Source organism: Ammospiza nelsoni, chromosome Z (assembly GCF_027579445.1).
Source record: "Ammospiza nelsoni isolate bAmmNel1 chromosome Z, bAmmNel1.pri, whole genome shotgun sequence".
Classification (NCBI taxonomy): Eukaryota; Metazoa; Chordata; class Aves; order Passeriformes; family Passerellidae; genus Ammospiza; species Ammospiza nelsoni.
In genome coordinates, this window is record NC_080669.1 from 24,848,558 (window position 1) to 24,869,404 (window position 20,847).

General features: G+C 45.3%; 1 protein-coding gene across 1 annotated transcript; it reads left to right on the forward strand.

Annotated features, from left to right (window-relative positions):
* The first annotated feature begins 171 nt into the window (after positions 1-171).
* Positions 172-14,425, forward strand: LOC132087050 (transcription factor JunD-like). The gene is made up of 2 exons (XM_059493079.1): positions 172-197; positions 1,327-14,425. Exons 1-2 carry the CDS (start codon positions 172-174, stop codon positions 2,954-2,956), a joined length of 1,656 nt encoding a protein of 551 aa, XP_059349062.1. The 3' UTR covers positions 2,957-14,425.
* Positions 14,426-20,847: the final 6,422 nt, after the last annotated feature.

Genomic DNA, 20,847 nt, shown 5'->3' on the forward strand with positions numbered 1-20,847 from the left:
TTCTGGGCAGCAATTCTGCCACAGCCTCAGGGACCAGAATGGCTAGGCTGTCCCATGGCAAGATGAGCTAGAGGTGACCAGAGCCAAAGCCCAGGCTCATCAGCCTGGACAGAGTCCTGCAGCACAAGAGCTGGGCAGACACTAATGGACACACCCACACAAGGTGAAGCGATGAACCGGGTACAAGGTCCGCCCAGGTAATTCAGGTAGGAGCAGCAGGAGATGGTGCCAGTAACAGAACTGGAAACACAGGTCCAAGGTTCACCCAGGAGATGGAGCGGAAGAGAGCGACACCTGTGACACAGCCAGGCAGGGACTGAAGGTGCTGGGCTGTGTTGAAAAGGAACTCTTGCACCATATGCGAGAGTTGGGGGCCCCAAAGTACGTGGGTCAAGGTCATCGAGGCCTTAGTCAGTGCACCTAGACTCCAGTTCTCCTATGGACCTGAAGAGGGATTCTGAGTCAAAGTCCTGCACTTGATACCACTGTCCATCTCCTCCTCCACTGCTGGTTTTGGAATGAACCTGGGCACAGCATGGCCATATAGATCGTGAGGCTAAGAGCAGAACTCAGCAACTTCACTAGACACTGTGAAAAGAGGCACATGGTCTTGATATATAGGAAGTAAATGCCTGGGGAGAAAGCATGAAAGCATGAGTAGGTTGCAGAAGGTGACACCTAACTGAGGGGGTCCATCACAGATGAAGACATCTGGTGAATGTGTAGATGAGTCACTGAGACCATCAGTACCAAGCTGATTTTAAAGACTTACAGAAGAGTGTTCAGTAGCTCTGTCAGGATCACATAGGTATCCTGAAGCAAGAGGGATTTATAAAGGACTGTATGGAAAGAAATTTCCTCATCCCGTAAGAATTTCACAAACTTGGAGAAGGGCAGAGGGAGTTGTCTTGACTAAAGATAAAAAATAAATACAACCCCCAAACTGAAATATTCACATTTCAGTAATTTTGAAAATATTGGAAATATGTCTAGGATGTTTCAAATCCTTTTTCTTAACTTCCTTCTCCCCCCAGGAAAAAAAGCCACATCAAATTCACGTCCATCTTCTGAGTGACTTTTAGTTTGACTAGTTGGCGTGTTTCCTGACGGCCAAGCACTTCCTGTAAGACTTCCCAGCACCTTGTTGTTGAGAATCATTAGTCCTCGACACCTGCACTATCCTGTGCCCATCCATCACAGACTGAACGCACCAGCACCTGCCCCAGCAGCCGCCACGCGATGCTCTTGCTCGCTTTCCTCCTGAGGACTCCCGGTTCCCGGGCCGGAGTGATGGCCCCGAGAAAACCCCCCCGTTCCCGGACGAAGGCCCCAGCACTGCCTTCTTTCCCACACCGCACTCGCGGGGCGAGTTTCTGAGAGGGAGGAGCAGCGCGGGTTCCCCACGGACACCCCACCGGGAAGCCGTTCCGCGCAAGCCCGGCGGGCGGGGGAAGGAGCGGGCGGGGGGGACCGGCGGCGGCGGCGGCAGCAGGGAGGCGGCGACGGCGGGGCGTGCAGCGGGCCCGGGGCGTGGCGCGGGTCCGGCGGCGCCGGGAGGCGGCTCAGTCCCCGCTGCCAGCCGAGGGCGGCCGGCCCCGCGGAGCAGCCGCCCAGCCCGGCCCGCCCCGCGCCGGAGCCGCCGCCGGCCGGCGAGGGCGGCAGCATGAGCGGCGGGCGTAGCGGGCGATCCGCCGTGAAGATGGAGGCGCCGTTCTACCCCGAGGAAGGACTGGAGCTGTTGCCCGACTTCGTGCCGCTGCCGGGTTTCGGTACCGCCGGCGGACCTGGAGCCGATGCGGCGGCGGGGCAGAAGCTGCTGCTGGGCGCCGGGAAGAAGCGGGACCTGCCGGCTGCCGCCCCGGCGCCGCTCCCAGGGCCCTTCGCCCTTCGCCCGCCTGCCGGCGCCCGCGGCAGCGCGGCGGCTCTGCGCTTGCTGCCGCCACCGCCCGCCGCCGCCCCGCCGCCCACCGCGGGCTCCACGGAGACGGGGAGCAGCGGCGGGGCGGCGGCGGCCCGCGGCGGCCCGGAGGCCGCGCTGGGGTCGGCTGCGGAGCTGCCGCTGCTGAAGCTGCCACCGGCCGCCGACCTGGAGCAGCTGCTGATCCAGGGGGGCGCGGGGCTGGGCGCGGGCAGCCCGGGGCCGACGGCGCCCGGGGCGGGAAGCGGCGGGGCGGCGGCGGCGGCGGGGCCGTTCCTCTACCGGCAGCCGGTGACGCAGGAACAGGAGGGTTTCGCCGACGGCTTCGTCAAGGCCCTGGCTGACCTGCACAAGCAGAACCAGCTCCTGACGGCGCCGCCGCCGCTCTCCGCGCCGGGACCCTGCTGCACCGCCCGCCCGGGGCCACCGGGAGCCCCCGCCGCTGCCGCCGCCGACCCTCCGGCCGTCTACACCAACTTGAGCGGCTTCAACCCCGCGGGGCCGCTGAGCCCCTCGGGCAGCGCCTACCCCTCCGCCTCCGCCCCGCCACCGCCGCCGGGCCTGGCCTTCGGAGCCGCGGGTCTGGGGAGCGGCCGGCTGCCGCCGGCGCGGTCCCTGGAGGAGCCGCAGACGGTGCCCGAGGTGCCGCCGTCGGCGGGCGGGGAGGGTGGCAGCAGCGCGCCGACGCCGCCGTCGCTGTCGCCGCTGGACGCGGAGAGCCAGGAGCGGCTGAAGGCAGAGCGCAAGCGGCTGCGAAACCGCATCGCCGCCTCCAAGTGCCGCCGGCGGAAGCTGGAGCGCATCGCCCGGCTGGAGGAGAAGGTGAAGGCGCTCAAGGGGCAGAACGCCGAGCTGGCCGCCACCGCCAACCTCCTCCGCGCCCAGGTCACCCAGCTGCAGGGTCGCGTCCGCAGCCACCTCTCCTCTGGCTGCCACATCAACGCCGCCGGGCATCCTCCTCCTCCTCACGCCGCCGCCCAGCCGCGGGAGACTCCCCCCGAGGCGGCCGCCGCCGCGCCGGAGACCAGCGCCTGCTGAGGAGGGACACCCCGCCGGCCCCGGCCCCAAGCCCGCCCGGGGGCACCGCGGGGCCAAGGTGCGCGCCTGCTGCCGCCCTTCTGCTATTATTATTATTTTTATTATTAATTATTATTATTATTATTTATTTGCGCCCGGAGAAGGCGTTTTTTTTGCGGGAGCCGGGTGTTGCTAAGCGTTTCCCGAGTTCTGTCCGTGTCGCATTCAGCAGCGAGGGTCTCCGTGGGTGGTTCTGGGGCAGGTGGTTGTTAATTTTTCAGTGAAGTACTTGAGGTCTGTAGAGATTTCCGAAAATAAGAAAATTACTGTTTACAGAAAGATTCAACTTTATTTTCATGGGGGATATAAAACGTGTGTTTCCTAATACACCTTACTGAACTGTATAGCAATGGATAAGCTTTTCAAACTTAAAGAAAAATAGCCAGAATCGTACCTTTTGAAAAGATGTGCGTGTATATATATATTTAAAACATAATATGGCTATGTATATTTTCTTGGTATTGATAAAGAATCTTTTTTAAAATACTGTCTTTCTCTAGAGCTTTAATTTGCCATTGAGAGTCAAGACAGCTGTGTGGGTGCTCTTGCACTTACATGGCTTTGATTTTCAAATCGAACCCTGGAGGGAACTGATTTTTGTTGTAAATCTTAAAGCAGATTGAAATGCATTGCTGACTCAGTCATAGGAAAATAGTTTTCTAAACCTGTATGCTCCATATTTCTTGTGCCAGTGCAAACTTGGGGCATTGATAGTTATTTATTGAAACTTGAACACTTTTTGGACGTTGCCTAGACCTTATTTTTCTAGATAACATGTTAGCAGAGAAAATGGTTACTTTGGCAAAAAGAGCTTTACTTTTTTTTTCCTTCACTGTGTACATTCCAGTAGTGCGTGCTCTTTCCACAGTATAGTAACAATTCAGTGCTATACAGAAAAGGGCTCAGATTTGGGGTGGGTTAGCTGTAAAGGTGATAATTCCATTGTATTCTGTCTGAATAAATCACAGAAATATTATGGAGAACTAGATTTATTTTTCAGTAGAAATCTGTGTATCTTGCTTCTTGGTCTACTTTGTTCTAAAGAAACTTCCTGCAATACTCTAGAGACAGAGTCAATGCTAGAATGTGAAGTGTTTTTCTGGTTGGGAAGATTCGGTGTGATTTATTTCTTTGTTGAGAATTTACTAGTAGAAGAGTATAGCAAAGGAACTATTTCTTCTGATTAGACATAATCCTCAATAAGTTTTTGAAAGCTTTAGGTCCCTTGCTGGGTGCCACTGCCTTCCATGCTTCTGCTGCACCTGTGTATTTTGAGCCTAGCCGCTAGCGCAGCGCTGCCGAGCCCTGTGGCAATGGCGCGGTGGGAAGGGTCTGTGGGAGTGTGACGGTCACCTCGCCAGAAGCCCCTCTGTGCGGAGCCGCCGGCCGGCCCTGCCGCTGGGGGAGGGCACGGCCTCTCCTGAGCAGATCCAGCTGCAGTGTGGGGCCCTCTTCCCTCGCTGAAACTGTGCTAGAAACTCTGCTTGAACTCAGAGGCAAATCTTTCATGGGGATATGTGTCTGTGCCAGCTGGTGAAAAGGGGTAATCGTATGAGGAGCTAAGAGGGCATAGACATCTCTCTGTGTACAGATCTGTTAGAGCCTCTCAGGAGCTGGTAAACATCTCTTACCTCTTCTGAAGGCTACAGCTGAAATCCAGTAAGAATGGGATAGACTCACAGTTTTTCATGCTTTTATTGGGGATATGTGAGTGCTATCTGTTCAGAAAGCTGAGCTGCAGCAATCAAGTGTATGAGCTTTTCCTTCCTTAGTGCAGTCTTTCCTGGCACATGTATGAAGTTATATGAGAATGCATAGTTACGCTGTTACTGTAGCTGAGATGGCTCCGAGGATATTTCTTTTCTTAATGCATATGCAAATTAGGTAGAAGCCATATTAATCATTGTGTAACTGTTTGATCATGTCACCAGAGCCTTTTTGGTGGTTGAAATGATTGCCTGTAACAGTACATTCTGCTGTTAGAATTACTAATGAGCAGATAAAAAAAAATTTTGATCTTAACACAGTTCAAAGACTTCTTAGGGGCATTCTGAACCATACTGCATACAATCTGTAGCACTGCCTGTTACATAATAACTGGGTGGAAAATGTTGTTTTTCCTTTGGTAGTCATCCTTCTGCAAGGATGCTGGAAGTCTGGAGAAACTGATAAAAAACATCCTTTCCCCGATACTTAACACTTTTCCCTAGTGAGAAAGGTAAAGCTGCCTGGTAGGTGTGAGATACTTTACTGCATATGTAATGAGGTGGGGATTTTTTAGGGAATCCTGGAAAAAAATCATAAGAATTTTTGGGTGAGCACCTCTATTTTGGTCCTTGTCTTTCTAAATGAGTGTGAGTATAGGGCTAGGTAAAGATCTTGTGGTAGAACACAGGAAAATGATAAATGCAGCTGTGCAATACTTTTTTGCTTACTTTGTAATTTCTGTTCATAATAAATTAGCAATATCCAAGCAACATGGGGGATCCATAAGGCATGGGAAATCACTGTAGTTCCCCTTCCCAGGCATGGGCAATGCTCTAGTGGGCTATAGTCTAGCAGGGTTATAATGAGCTCTCCCTTTCCGGTATGGTAATGTTAAAGCTGAAAATCACTCCACATTACCTCACTTGAGTTTGAACTTTCTGCAACAGCAGTCTCACACCCAGCATCTCAAAGACCTCATGTGGTAACTTCTTTGATAGCCTGCTTTCTGTTCTAGCTGACAACTGTTCAGTGGTAGAAGTGGTGACAGGCCATCTCTCACACCGTGATGACTGATGAGAGATTACTAGTGAGGCTGGCAGCTCCAGCTCTCTGCCAGAGGCTACTGTTCTTGTAGTGGATTTGTCCAAAAGAAATGTGTTTTCTGTAGAGTGATCAGTTACCTTCATAAATGCCTTTTTTTTATCTGGCATTTAGGCTGAGAAACAGGATCTAACAGTGACATGACCAAAATCTGAGAATAGTGTTGGGGTGGTTGGGTTTTTTTCCTGCTTGGGCTGGTTCTGCTAGAGGTTGCTGCATTTTTTGCAGGTATTTGAGTGGAAAGCCAAAGCACCTAACATTTTAAACCAATATAAAAAGACTCAGGAGTACTTACCTGCTGCAGCTGTCAGACTTGATTGTTCCTGTCTTCTAAAACGTCTCAATACTCTGGCCTTTAGCCCTGCAGTGTTCCTAAACCTTTAAATATGGCTTCTCTATTTTGTCTGCCTTTTTTTCTTCAGTTTATTTTTAAACATATGTGTCTTTTAGGTTTTTTGATTTTCTGCCAAAAACTTTGGTCACTGTGAGACATTAAAAGATAGATACTGGGTAAAAAATTTTCAGACTGTTTATATGATTTGCATTCATGTAGCTCCTTTTCAGTAACTCCAAGCAAACTGGCTGTGTGTTACTGTAAGGAAAAAAAAAGAAAACTACCAAAACCCCACAAAAACAAAACTCAAAAAAAGCAAACAAAAAAATTTAAATCCCAAAATAAAAGTTATGTTCACTGTTAGCTCAGTGCTTTTTAGCATTTTTCTTCATTCTTCAAAACTACCATGCTTTATTATACTTGTGCACGCTATTTTCTAGTCTTTGTAAAGACTCATGCTGCCTGGCTTGATTTGCAGGCTACCCTCATGTCCTTCCAATCTGGTTTTCAGTTCAGATGTGAACCCATGACAAACATCCCTCTTTGTTTCTTTGCCCCACGTGTAATCTGCTCTGGAGACTAAATAGTCTTCTCTCTTGTCTGTTTTGTTTGCTGGATGCTTGCTCCTGTGCATATTGGTTTTTGCCCAGCAATTTTTAAATGTACTTGAACCAGTATCTTTGTTTAGATGTGAAGTGCCTTCTTATTTAGGTGCTACAGCAAAAGGGTTCGATTCATATATGGATATGATTTATTTGACTTGTTATCAGATCTTTTCTGTCTTGGGAAATAGGAGGGGGAATGTTTTCAGTAAGAGAAGACTTGTTCACTCCTTCCTTGGGCAGAGAGTGGGGCCCCCATCAGATCTGGGTCTGCTTGTTGTGAGTGCAAGAAAGCCACTCTGATAACACTGACTCAAATTATGCCATTGCTATGAAAGTTAATTGGTTTGGTCTCCAGTGTAGTGAAGTTTGTTGGAATCACAAGGTCTCCAAACAGGTTGAAGTAGCTGGTGAGTTGTTCTTAAAACTTAATGTGATTCCGGGTTGAGCCCATTTGGTGTGTTTGGAGAGCCTTTCCAAAAGCAAATACTTTGCATACTTTGAGAATCATGGGTGTTTGGACATAAGTCCTTATCATGGTGAGGAGCGATTTTGGTGGTGATGGTCATGTTTTCTGTTATAAGACTTTGATGGTCTTCCAAAAGGTAAATATCTCGACTTATCTTGACTCTTGACTGTATGTCAGTAGTCACTACTGACTATCATGCTCCATTTGAGATCAAGGGTGGCTCTATGACAGTTCTCTGTCATCTTGGTTTGTATATGTATCTTTACAGAAGAAAGAGTCATGAGGCATCCTTCATTCCTTTAAATATCTGATTGACTCTCTGTTTCACCTTCGACAAAGGAGTGACCTCCCCAGGTTAAGCCCTGAGGCATTCTGCGGCTGTTAAAGTGGAAATTGATTTGGCAACTAATTTTTAATCAGTTATATAAGTAATTGATGGTTCCCAAAATACTGAATAGTATTGTTTGATAGTGTCTGAAGTACAGGTGCATGCCAGGTCTGAATTACTAGTTGTGCTGAAAAAAAACATCTTGGCTGCCATAACTGGAGTCTTAACTGTTTGAATCTCGCAGCTTCTTAGAGAAAATTTTCCTATATCTGAGATTAATATGCAAGAGGAAAAAACCCATCTGCTTGTAACATAGGTCATTCTTTGATGCATTTTATGTGTCCTGCTTCTGGAGTGCAAGTTAAAAAAGGAAAAGCAATGAGTAACATTTTCATTTATTCATATGTGCAGCTGTAACTGCTGCTGGATAATTTTGCTCTTTTCTTACTTGATTCTCCAAGTTTCTATGTTTAGCAAGTAGACAAATTGGAGTATGACATATCTGCGTACATATTTGATTAGTACAAAATCACTTCCATTTTTCCAGTTTTTTGTTTGAAGTTTTACTGTAAGAATGAGTGTTGAAGAGTTCTTATCCTGTTTTGATCCTTGTTGGTCACTTCTTTTGATCGGTAGTGACTGCTGTAGTGACTCTGTAGTCACTGCTCATCTTCCAGCAGAGGTGGACAGTAAACTCTGTCAGGGATTCATCTCTTTCAGTATTTGGCAAGACTTGTATCAGCAGAAAAAATCTTGGACAGAAAGCTTTCACAGTGCATAGTAATCCTGCAAATGTTAACTCATCCTTCTCACACCACAGTCACTTGCATCAGGGTTTAGTGTATCTGATGAATAATGATAAATGTTCTTGTAACAAAGGGCAGAATCTGAAGTTTGTAAGAGCCTTGTTAATCTTGCTGCACATGGTACAACTTCACTATGAAGATGTTGAATTAAATCTGAATATATGGAGACTCAGGCCTTTAAGGTAAATTATGGGGGACAAGAGGTTTTAGTAATTCATGATTACTCCTCTCCAGTGTTTCAGAGATCTGTCTCTTTTTATCCTATGAAGTGTCTTGCAGCTGTTTGTGCTGTGAAACTTCTCTCTTCATAACGACTCAGTAGCTTGGAGGCGGGACAGAAGCAACTTCTCCATGAACTGGTCATGTGTGACAAGCTAAATGCAGGTTTCTGAGAAATGCTGCAACAGTGAGTGCACAGTGGAGAACCTGCTGTTGTTTGTGTGTTGCTAAGAGTCTAAAAATGTATTCACATAAATCATAATGAGATTAGCTTCCCAAGGTACTATCCTGTTGCCTTGCTTTGGGCATTGATCCTTGCTGTTTGCCTTAGTCTGGGAGCACTTTTTCCTAAGCTATTGCATACCTGAAGGCTTACTTTCTGCATCACCATAGTCACAAACCAGATCTCTGCTTGGATGTTGAAACAGTTGGCTTCAAATGGTCAGTCAGAATGCCTTGCTCTAGTTGTCTTTGAAGCATCCCACTGGGGAAATGGTGGGGAAGAAGGAAACCAATGTAGGATCTGTATCTTCATACCAGTGCTGTGTATTGAAATGCAACTTTCAGTTGAGTAGTCTTGACAAAAGTATGTTACCGATGTGAAAAATCTGAATCTTGATCTTGTGTCTGCAGGGGGCATGAGTTCTTGTGCTGGAGTCCTGCTTGTGCGGTATCCTCTCAAGTCAGTGAGGACTAACTGAAGAAACAGCAAATCCAGCCTTTATGAACTAATTCTTCTGAAGCACAGATACCTGGAAACGCATGTCGAGGTGTTGTGTGTAGACACCAGCATGCATAGAGAAGGGGATGGCCAAAGGAAGGAACTGGGATTTCCTTAGCTGCAACAGTACACAGTGGGGTTTTTCATATGCTTTTGTTGTGGTCAGATTCTTCCAGAAGAAGACTAAGCTGCATTTCCCTGTGTGATCACAAGGTGATTTTTTAGATTTCCAGTCAAATTGGAGGACTGTCAAGCTTTGCAATGCTAAATTAACACAAAAAGAGAACTTACTTTGAAGTCACATTTAGCCTTAATGTTATCTGAAATGCTGCAGTTCATGTGTAGTCGTTTACTACAAGGTTAAATGATGATTATCATAAATAATGTTTTAAAGTAGTCACCCTAAATAATGGCTTACGTGATGCTTGCTTTTTTGTCTCTGTCCATAGCATAGCTACCTGTAAATTGAGCTTTGCTTTCAATTTCTAGTACTAGTAACAAACAGGGTCTGCAATAGTTTGAGGAGTAAATGTTCTGGTTAAATGTTCTGACTAAAGAATGACCATTTCTGTAGGAATGCTTTGAAGTGATGGTTGGGTTTGAAGCCTTGCTGACATGGAGGTAATAGATATGACCAGTTCACTGTGCACTAATACACTGCTAGATTCTGATATTTGGCACACTGCTGATAAAATTTACTACTACTGTTACTTACTGGTTAAGGACCAAGTGTGGGTGGAATTGTAAGTCACCTAAATAGCGTCCATGCAGCCTTGGAGAGCTGTCTTGCTGGAGATCAGTAACAGACTCCAATCCCATACAAAGGGGAAGAGAAAGATCATTGGTTGCAGTCTCTGTTTTGGTTTTGCAAGTTCAATTACTTTTTTAGGTTGAGTCCTGTTTTACTATTATCTCAAAATTTATTTGAATAAATTTGAAAACCTTTCTAATAACTACCTTGAAGTGTGTCTTGCAACTGTTCAATTTCAATCAGTGGTTGTCCAATTGTGGTATTACTTCTGTCATAGATGAAGAAAGCTGAAGCTGTTAAGAGTCAGGCTTCTCACTGCATCCCTGTTCTTAAACAATGGTCTGAACAGGTGAAAAATCATGACCAGTAGCTTGAACTCTTAGGAGTTGTTTGATACCATTTTCTTGTCCTCTTCAGAGAGCTTCCCACTGCCCCAAGGGATGTGTCCCTCCTGCCTCATATGGAAAACTGACCTTTAAGAACTAACTGTTTTAAACTAACTAACTAACTAACTGACTAACTAAAGTCTTCTGGTACATGCTGAGTAATTTGCAAGATAGCATACTGAACTTGACAATCTTTCCCACACCTCTGTTTCATAAATCCTCAGATTTTCTTGTAAAGCAGGACACAAGCAGTGGAGTAGTGTCAAATAAAGTGAGTATGCTGTTCCAGAGAATTAATTTTGGATAGTCTCCTTCTTTTTCCCTAGTAACAGCTATGGAAAGAGAGCAGTAGAAGATACTGATATATAACTTGCTGTTCTTCACAAGTAGAGACAGAGTTTGAATTCTTGGATTTTTCCAACTTTTACCATTCTGTCTTTTAACTTCCTTCACAGGAGGGTGACAGAATTAGTGAGGAAGTACTATTAGGGAGTTAAATGTTCTTGTTATATCTAATGTCACCTAAGTTATGGCCATAAGTAGCTAGGACACCTATTTATGGTCTGCAAGATGACACCTTCAAAATAGGGATTCCTAAAATGCTGCCAAAGTGTTTTTATCAATCCAAACCATTTTGTGCCAGTTAATAAAATGGTATTGTAAATCATTGTGATTTTTGACAGTCTTTGTGTGCACCCTATAAGTGAAATAATCATACAAACTGGTATGTCCACATGATATGATACCAGTTTCCCAGCAGGCCAATAGTGTCTAATAAAGTTTACTTCTTTATTCCTTTCTCCCCTTGTAGTAGTTAGAGATGATGGTTGAAGTTAGCAGCACCAGAAAGGAGAAAAAAAATTGAATCAAAGGGAAAAATAACACTTATCTCTGAAACAGTATTTAATGGTAGTATGTGTTGTATGTTTAAGTAGCAGATAATTAGGACTGCTCTTCAGAATGCTTTTAAACTTACTTTGTTTGTTATTACTGCATAAGTGTCTTCTAAATGTCTCTTCTTTAGAAACTGTGCCCCTGCCTGTTTGGCCTGATGACTAGTGATTTCACACTTACCCTTATTTATTTAAAGCCATGGCAACCACCATGCTGAAATGTCATCAAGTAAAGCCCAGGTCTGCATGCTGACTGGTGATGCAAAGATCTGCTCTCTAATAAAATGCAGCCCATGAAGGACAAGCTCCAAAAGGCAGCTACGCCCTGTCTTCAAGCATTTGCTCTAATTTCAAGACTTTGCCTTGTGGTGTTGCTCAATGTGCAGCAAAACAAGTTCTTGCGAGCCCCTTGAGCATTCCTCCACGTGTAACAGATTAAATATTCAGGATTTGTTAACTCTCTCACATGCCCCCCCAAGGAAAAAAAAACAAAACAAACCAAAACCAACAGAATCAAACCCAAACCCTGAAACAAAAGGTCCAACACGAGTATATATTGGAGAATTGTTTTGCTTTGTTGCAAAGTGCTGTTAATTACAGAGATGCTTAGTGAAGTTCTGACATGTGAGCCATTGAGCCATCAATCTAAACACTCCCAACAGTGATTTTGCTTTGGTTGTGCTTTGCTGCTTTGTACAGGACAAAGGGAAGGGAGTAAATGTTGCAATGTAGTATTGTGCAATTCCTGACTTTTAAATAGAAAATGATAGGCAAGTCTGCATAGTCTTGCACACCAAAATTTAGCCACTGATTTTTGCCACTCCCACTCTTCTTAATCAGGAATACTGGCTTCTTAAGGACAACAAGGGAGAAGGGGGAGAAGGGTAGAGAGATTAAAGAGGTGGCAGTACCAGGAGTATCTTGCTGTGAAGGGTCTTGAGTCTCCATGGCCTTAAAATTCAATCTGTAAGGTTACGCCTATTTTATGATATCTGAAGGTAATTCTTAGACTCCCAGTGCAGCATCTTACCAGGAAAGGCAGCTGGGTCTGTATTGCTGAATAAGTCTTTTGGTGAAGTAGCTCTTCAGCTTTCTGTGTTTTTCCATCTGTGAAGTTGTAGCACAACTGTGAAGTTGTAGCAATCTTCCAGGGCAGTTTCTCTTTCCTGTAGTGTCTCATCTAAAGTTGGCTTGTTTTTCCTGCAGTTTCTGCCTACACTGAAAAATCTTTCTGAGGTTTGGGGAACCACATGTGTGCCCTCACTGTGTGGTGTTTGTGATGGCTAATCTTGTATGACTTAAAAGAGATCGCCTTAGAAAGGAGTAGCTCCAGTTAGGTGCAGACCGGGAAAGATTAATCATTCTTCGTGCAGTATGTCTTTCTGTCAATTCAACAGAGGAACTAACTCCCATCAGATAAAGGACAGGTCTTGGGCAATAGGACCCAGCTTTGAAAGCCCTTGGTGTTTCTGGTTCTTGCTGAGCTTCTGTGATGCAGAAAACTCTTAATGGTCTGCATTACTATAATCACAATACCTTGCAATGTCATGGGCTGGGCTGCTGGTAGTATTACTGGGATTCATGCAACATGCTGATTAACAGAATAAGAGGTTTCCTGTAAAGGGCAAGAATCCCCCCTGCTGTGTCACCACCAGCATCTCCAAGCTCTCTTTCTGTCCAAAAGAGGTGTGAGCAAACTGCTGCTTCCTACAGTTCTTCAGTCCAAGCTGGTTCTTCATAGGCCTTCAGGCATGGCACTGAAACTTTCTCCTTCAGGGTAGCTCTTCAAAATCAAAGGTGGAAGCAGAGCAGTTCAAACTGAGCTTTGCTCTTCCAGCAGCTTACATGCAACTAGTTGGTGGGTGGGTGTCTGTCTACATCCTTTCTTGGGTTTTTTTAAAAGTTGGGTTTATGTGTACCTTCTTATTCTGCCTTACTAAATTAGCTGGCACAGAGGAAGCCTCTGAGAAACCCTTTAAAAATCCCTGCTTTTGGTAGAATTTTATAAAATTGCAGCATGTGAATAGATTCAAAAACCCCAATGAAACAAAAAACCCAAATGAAACAAAACAAAACAAAACCAGAAATGAAAAACAAAAAAACCCACACAAAAGCAACCTAAAACAGACAATAAAACAAATAACTCTGTATGGATATAATGGACCTGATTGATTTTGCGAAGTCTTCAAACAGGTATGCTGACAAGGGCTTTGCACACAGATGGAGATAATAGTGAAACAAAATTGAGTAGCTACTCATTTGCTGGATTTGGTCAGGAGAGATTTTAAAGGACACTTCTGAGACCTTTTTTCTGATGCGGTGATTTTTTAAAATGTAAACAAGCTACAGGGCTTAATAACTGAGGATTATGTCCATTGTAATTTTTTACATTACTTTTACTACATGTATTATATTCAAAATACTTATTTCTCAGATAAAGTGGACAATACTAGTGGGCATCTTGCACTTAAATAAATGTAAAACATTTTCTTAATTTAGTGATGTGTTTAGGAGAATACTGTAACTTTCTGAATATACAACAGTGATAACTGTGTTTACAATAATTTTAAAATTCCTACTGTTCAGTGGTAGCCAACTTGTTTGAGAATTGAAAGTAAGGCATACTGCAATTGGCAATCTTGGAAAAATTAACTCAATGCTGCTACCACTAAATACTGTGGGATGGATACCGTGGGTTTAAATGGCAGCAGGATTGTATTCCAAGCCTCTGTCTTAAGTACTTAATGACTAAAAGGCGACTTGCCTTGTGCTCATTTATGTATCCCTGTGTGTAGTATATCAGTTAGAAATCTGTTATTGATTGATTTGTAACATTAGAACCTTTATGGAGATCACAGTGGGGTTTTTGTTTGTTTTTGTTTGTGAGCAGACACTTAGACATTTTGGAATGTATAACATTGATCCTTGTGCTGGAATTGTTTACATGCAAAAATGTATTTATGATTTTTTGCAAACTGCAATGTGCAATTTTGTACATGTGTTTTAAACTACAGAGTTTATAAGGAAGATATTGTATGTACAGTACTTGGACATGAGTATTATTTCTTTGATATAAATATCTAGAGGAAAATTAAAATTGCTTTATATTCATATTTTTGGCTGTGTTTTTTTATTATTTCAGTGAGAAATTTAAAAGTCAACTTAAAGCATAGTGATTTGGACTTTTTTTAAAAAGTACTTTTAAATTTTGCTTGATACGCTGCTGCCTTTGACTGTGTCATACTGAAGTGCAAGGAGAGACTAGTTTCTTCTTATAAAAATGTTGCTCTTTGGGATAACTTCCCTATATATATGTGTGTGTGTATATATATATTCCCTATACATATGAGTGCAGTTGCAGCACATAAATTAAGCTTTTATAAAGAGCAAAAGAGGAGAAGAAACAGTCCAGCTCTGATGATATCAGATTTCAGGCCCTTGCTAAGAAAAGCTGACTGGAGTCATCAGCACTGTGGGATGGGTCTCCAGTTACCCATGTCTTGACTTGTGTTGTTCAACAGAACAAGTGACAGTAAAACGTTTTGCAAATGTAACTGTTCTGAACCACATCTGGAGTAAATCTGGAGTAAATCTGTTGAAATGAGGAGTTTCTTTTTCCTGTGATCAATGTCTTATGCGCATTGATACACCTTGACATATTCTGAAGGAGAGCTACTTGGTAAACATCCGCACGTGCTGCAAACACTTCTGAGGTCCCAGCTGAAAGCTCTGTGCTTCCCGGGCTGGGAAGGCAGCGCTGCCTTCCGGACACATCCTTTGGAGCGAGTGACGCTGGGCAGAGTGAGTGCCAAGCCCCACCAAGAGTGCTCCGAGGATGCCAAACCCAAGCGGGAGCTGAGAAGCGCGGCAGTGCCGGTGGCTCCGGCTGTGCCAGCTCACACGCCGGCACACTGCTGGACCGTGTCTGGTCTCTGGAGTGCGTGGGTTCCAGGTCTGGCACTGAAGGAATAGTAGAGGAAATGTTTTTTTCTGGTTTAAGATGCGAATGCTAGGATTTCACAGGCCTGACAAAGCTGGGGGAGGGGAGGGGAAGGAAGCTATAAGCACACTGTCATTGGAGCTGTTTTGTGTTGGCACTTAGGTTTATGACCACATAATCAATTTGGTGTAGGATTACTGTGACATCTAAATGTGAACCGTGCCTCATTCACTGCTCTGGGAGTTTTAATCTCCACGTTGTGCGCGGCTTCAGGCTGTGTTTCACACAGGCTAGTTAGGCCATTCCTTGCAGATTTCCACTAAAGACAGATTTCTTCATGGGAAGAAAGCACTGTGGCACTGTTGCAATAATCTTCATGCTTTCCAGATTAATTGCAGTGGGGAAGTAGAATAACAAAATGGTGCCTGCCTTTAATGCTTTGATAGATGTTTGAGGGTACTGTTAATTTTCTATGTCAGTTTGAACTGAAGAGCATAGGAAAAGTGTTTTGAATATGTGGTATATGAGTCTACTTGATCTCTTTAAGCTTTGAGTTCCTCTAGTTCTGAGTGCCCCAGAATGGTGCCTTCAGAAGTGCTCATGAATGAGATAGTTGAGACTAATTGAGCTTTATTATCCAGAGGGTGTGGAATAAAAGTAGGTGTTTTACACTGGTTGAATAACCTGCAGGATTGTGTTCAGGTTTTCTTTGTCTTCTGAGAATGTCCCTTTCTTCTCCCTCTCTGTCTTGGGGTTCCTTGCAAGAGTGAAACCACAGTTCTAACATAGAACAGGAACTCAAAATTTATTCCTGGGCCCCACACTTCTTCCAGACTAAGGGAGCCAAAGGCCCATTGGTGCTCTTGCAGCCTATTGTTTCTTTTCCTTCAGCCAGAGTAACTGAGGTTTGGCATAGGCTGTTCATGAAGATCTGACGACTTCATCACTTCCCTGAAGTCAAATAGTAGGTGGCACAAAAAAGCTGTGAACTTCTCTCACTTGTCCTGATGTGAGCTGGTTACTTTCTGTTTCATCTGTGCTGCATTAATGTAATTTCTAAGTTTTCCCTTTTTCTGGTGTGACATAGTTAAGTGGAAGATATGACACACAAGTTGCATTGGGTTTCCCCCTACCAACTGTAAATTAGGTCATGAAGTGTAAATTACAAGCCTTGGGCAGATGTTTCTGAACCATTCTGCCAAATCTGAAATTTGTGCTGTCATCATTCTTGCTGCAGCTCTCAAATGTCAGCCCCAAAAAGACCCAGCTGCAGGGTAGGTAGTGAGTTAATGACTGTAACTGATGGATTCATCAGTTCCAGGAGGTGATTGGATGGACGTCAGCCTGTGGCCAGAAAGTTGGGCAGGGCTGGAGACCCGATTCCTGAGATTCCAAGTTGCAAAGGCCCGTGACAAGGTACCGTGGATACATGTAATGCCCATGATATGACTGCTATGTGTAATGCATTGTAATGGTTGAGTTCTGGGGGTGTCTCAAAGCTCATTCTTCAGGTATCCAGTTACCCAGACCAGGAGATGCAGGAGAAGACAAATGGGCTAACCAGAGCATATAATTTCTGACCATCACCTTGTAGATTTTAGTAATCTGTGGAGGTACCTGGAATCAGCCACTCTCTGAGCCATACTTTTGAGTTAAAAGGGCTCCTGCTCTGCTCTGACCTGCCACCACCATGATGCCACAGAATCATGTAACCTCCAGCAGAGCAGTAGCTCTGAACACCACACTACCTGAGGAAGATAGGTCTGGGTTCAAATGTTCATCCTTTGTTTATTTTCTTGGTCTTTTTTTTGTGTGTTTGTTTTCTTTGATCAAGAAAAAAGTTTTTTCTTTTGGACCTGATAGAATAGATCCAGTTTTCATAGGGAGCAGAACATCAAACAGCTCAGTCATCCTGGGCCCTGAGCTGCAGGGCCCACCTGTAAGGAATATGAAATGAGTTTTTGGCTGTAACTATTATGTCTGTTTGAGAGGCCTTGAGCAGATCTTATCCCAGGAGAAGGTTTCCAGCTAGCCATGGCCTGTGGAACAGCCATGCCCCTTTGTTACTCTATTCCTTATGGAACAGCTGGACCTCTTGGCAGGTTGGCCCTGTCTAGATGCCTGGTGCCCACCAAAGCTGCTCTATCACTTCCCCTCACAGATGGGCAGGGGAGAGAAAACATAAGGAAAGGCTCAGGAGCTGAGATAACAACAGAGAGAGATCACTCACTGCTTACCATCGCCAGCAAAACAGACTTCACTTGAGTTGAATTTACTAGCAATCAAAATCAGAGCAGGATAATATGTAAAACAAATCCTAAAAACACCTTCTCCCTACCCCTCCTACCTTCCCAAGCTAAACTTTATTCCCAACTCTCTATCTCCTCCCACAAGTGGTGCAGGGAGTTGAGGAGTGGGGGTTAATGGTGAGTTCATCACACATTATTTCTCATGCTGCTTTCTCCTCAGGGAGAGGAGTCCTTCCCCTGCTCCACTGTGGGTCCCCACAGGGTCACAAGTCCTACTAGAAACCTGCTCCAGCATGGGCTCTTCTCTCCATGGGTCTGCAGCTCCCTGCCAGGACCCTGCTCCAGCAGGGGCCTCCCAAGGGGTCACAGCCACCTCTCAGGCATCCACTTATTCCAGTGTGGGGAATGTCAGTCCTGGCACCTGGAGGACCTCTTTCCTCACCTTCTCTTAATGTCTCCACAGTTGTTCCTCTCACATATTCTCACTCCTCTCTTCTCTGGCCATAGTTAATGCTTCACAAGAACTTTTTTCCTGTTTCAGAGGAAAACAGAGTCATTACTACCATCTCTGACTTGGCCTTGGCCAGCAGAGGGTCCATCCAGGAACCGTCTGGCATTGGCTCTGTTGGACGTGGGAGAGGCTTCTGGTAGCTCCTCACAGAAGCCATCTCTGTAGTGCCCCCATTACCAGAACCTTGCCATGTAAACCAAATACAACTGCCCAATGCCCTGGGATTCTTGATGCTTATAGAGAGTTGCAAAGAGAATTTTTTATTCCTTTGCACCCTGTTTCCACCCTTTCTCTATGCCTGAGCTCTCCTTTGGTGCCTCCCACTCACTGCACTTCTCTAACCCTAACAGTGCATCTCCATCTGCTGCCTCAGGCTGCAGCTGGCAGCCTTCCCAGCTCCCCTCCCTCCCTCTTTGCCTTCCCTGCCCAGGTGTGTGTAGGCACTTTGCTGTGCAGCAAACCGAATACACCCTCCTGAGGAGAGGACAGAGGGAGTGCATACCAGGTTATTCTCCACGGTTTCACCTGTCAGTGTGCAGAAGCAGGAAATCTCAGATGCGAACTAATAAACTGACCTACAAGGGCAGCTGTAGAAGGGAGGGAGCCTTTGCCTAAGGTGAGTGTCATGAGCCTGCAGGTTCAGCACAGCCTTGCTTCCCTGGGCTGGGCAGGGCAAGGGTAAAGCCACAGCAAGAATGTGGTCTTAAAACTATGTGGGCTTTGTGGATTTGCCCCTTGGTTCTAAGGAGATCTTGGATCTACCTGCTTTTTGGGTTCTGTGTTTAGCCGGCTTAAATAGGGGAGAAAATGAAGGAAAATCCCAGACAGAAAATGACACAAAATTGAGAATAATGTAAATACTTTGGGGAAAAACACCAGCATGGAGAGACTTGTTGCTATTCTCCAAAACACTCTTTAGAAAACCCAAAACTTGAAGGCAATTAAAAAGCACAACAGAGGTGCCAGATTGCCCCTGCTTTTTTTTTTTTTTTTTTTGCCTGTTTTGCCACAGGCCAAGGCTCTCCAGCATTTGCCGTTCAGATTAAATAAGAGTTGACTGGGAAGGAACGTATTCCAGTATCTTTCTCTCATCAGTGTAACCTTTTGAGGGGCAATGGAGATTTAACTCCACGTGCTGGTCAGCTTGGTGGATCTCAGGAAATTAACGACTCTTCCTTCTCAACTATATTGTCTCTGTTACAATGCAGCTGTGGGTGTTGGACAAAATGCTTTCTTAATGACTATTCTGAAGCCTGTTTCCAGGCCACCTGAGAGCACACACTGTGGGTAAAGACAAACCCAGCCACAACCAGCTGTACAAATGACTGGTCATCTCATTATGCCACGAACACCTTGAACCATCAATATCCCCCTAGGATCACCTCTTGCCTTTCTAAGGTGCTGGAGTCTCACTGATTGCAGATTCTGGAGATTTTAAGGGACATTTTTGTCCATGGGTGGCAGTTTGGGAACAGCTACGCGGGCTTTCCTGTGCCTGTGCAGCTGTGGCTCTGACAGCATGACTCACAACAAGCTTTTCCCAGTGCCTTACCAGTTAATTCTTTCAGTTTCTTTAAATGAGACACAGGGCAAATGTGACTCATTGTCATTTCTGGAAATGACAGACTTGCAAAGTGAGGCCCAGGGGAGTGTCTGCCTTGTGCCATGCAGCCGGGATCAATGGGCAATTGCCTCCTGACCTCACTCCCTTTCCCTTCTACTTTCAAAATTAGCATTCCTACTTGAGTTTTGACAGCCAATACCAGGAAAGACTTTCTGGTTTTCTCTGTTGACTTTGCGTGAAGTTAATGTTCTTGGTAGAAAGAAAGACAAATTGCTTGAATGGAAGAACTTATCAAATTTTGTGCTGGTGTTTCTTTATTAAAACCACAGACTTTGATTCCTCTCTGCACGCACCAGCCTTGCCAGGAAGGCAAATCTCTTCTTGGATAGATCCATGGCTGTTAGAACTGGTCACTGTGGTGCTGGCAGCTGGGCTAGTGCATCGTGTGTACCATTTTGTACTGTTTCTGACTGCTCCATGGCACTGCAGCAGCCCCTCCCTGGAGCAGGCACCCACAGCAGAACGTGTCCATCTGGCTTGCTGCTGGTACAGCAGCTGCCAGCCTGACCTTTTGGTGTGTGGCTCTTCCCTGGTACTTCCCAAATTAAAAGCATGTGGGCCTTCTGCAAAGCTGCTGCTTCACTCTAACAGTCCTCATGATCTACATTAGCACTGGTGTTAGTCCTGCCTAAACTTCTCCAGATGCAGAACAAGCCATCTTTGCTATCAGGACACAGAGAGAGCCCCTTAGGAATCTTTGCCCCACTGCTGTGTAACACAAAGGGTCAGGCAGCACTTTTGAGCTTTTTGGGCTGTGAGCTTAGGAGAGGTGAACAAAAAAGTAAAGAGAACAGAACACAACAGGGAACTTCATTTTATTCTTGCTCCTTAAGGTCTAAGTCTTGCCCAGCTATGTGGTACCCAGCCAAACTGGGCACACCACTGAGAGAATCACCAGAAGGATGAACCTGCATCTACCTTAACTAGACAATTTTGCACTGACAAGAAGACCTAGGTGGCTTTCCAGGCTGTTTCATGCACAGCCCTCCCCATGGTCACAGCTAATAATTTTATGTGGTGTGCATGTTCTTACGGGAACACAGCCCAGCGGAAAAAGACTGCACACATAATTAAATGTAGCCCTCCCAAGTGACTGCTCTGCTTGCAAGGCACCTGCAGCTGGGTGAAAAAGATGAAACTTCAAGCCTCCACACATCTGGGCTTGCAGCAGACTGTAGTCACTGCAGACTTAGACACAGGAGCTTAGCATA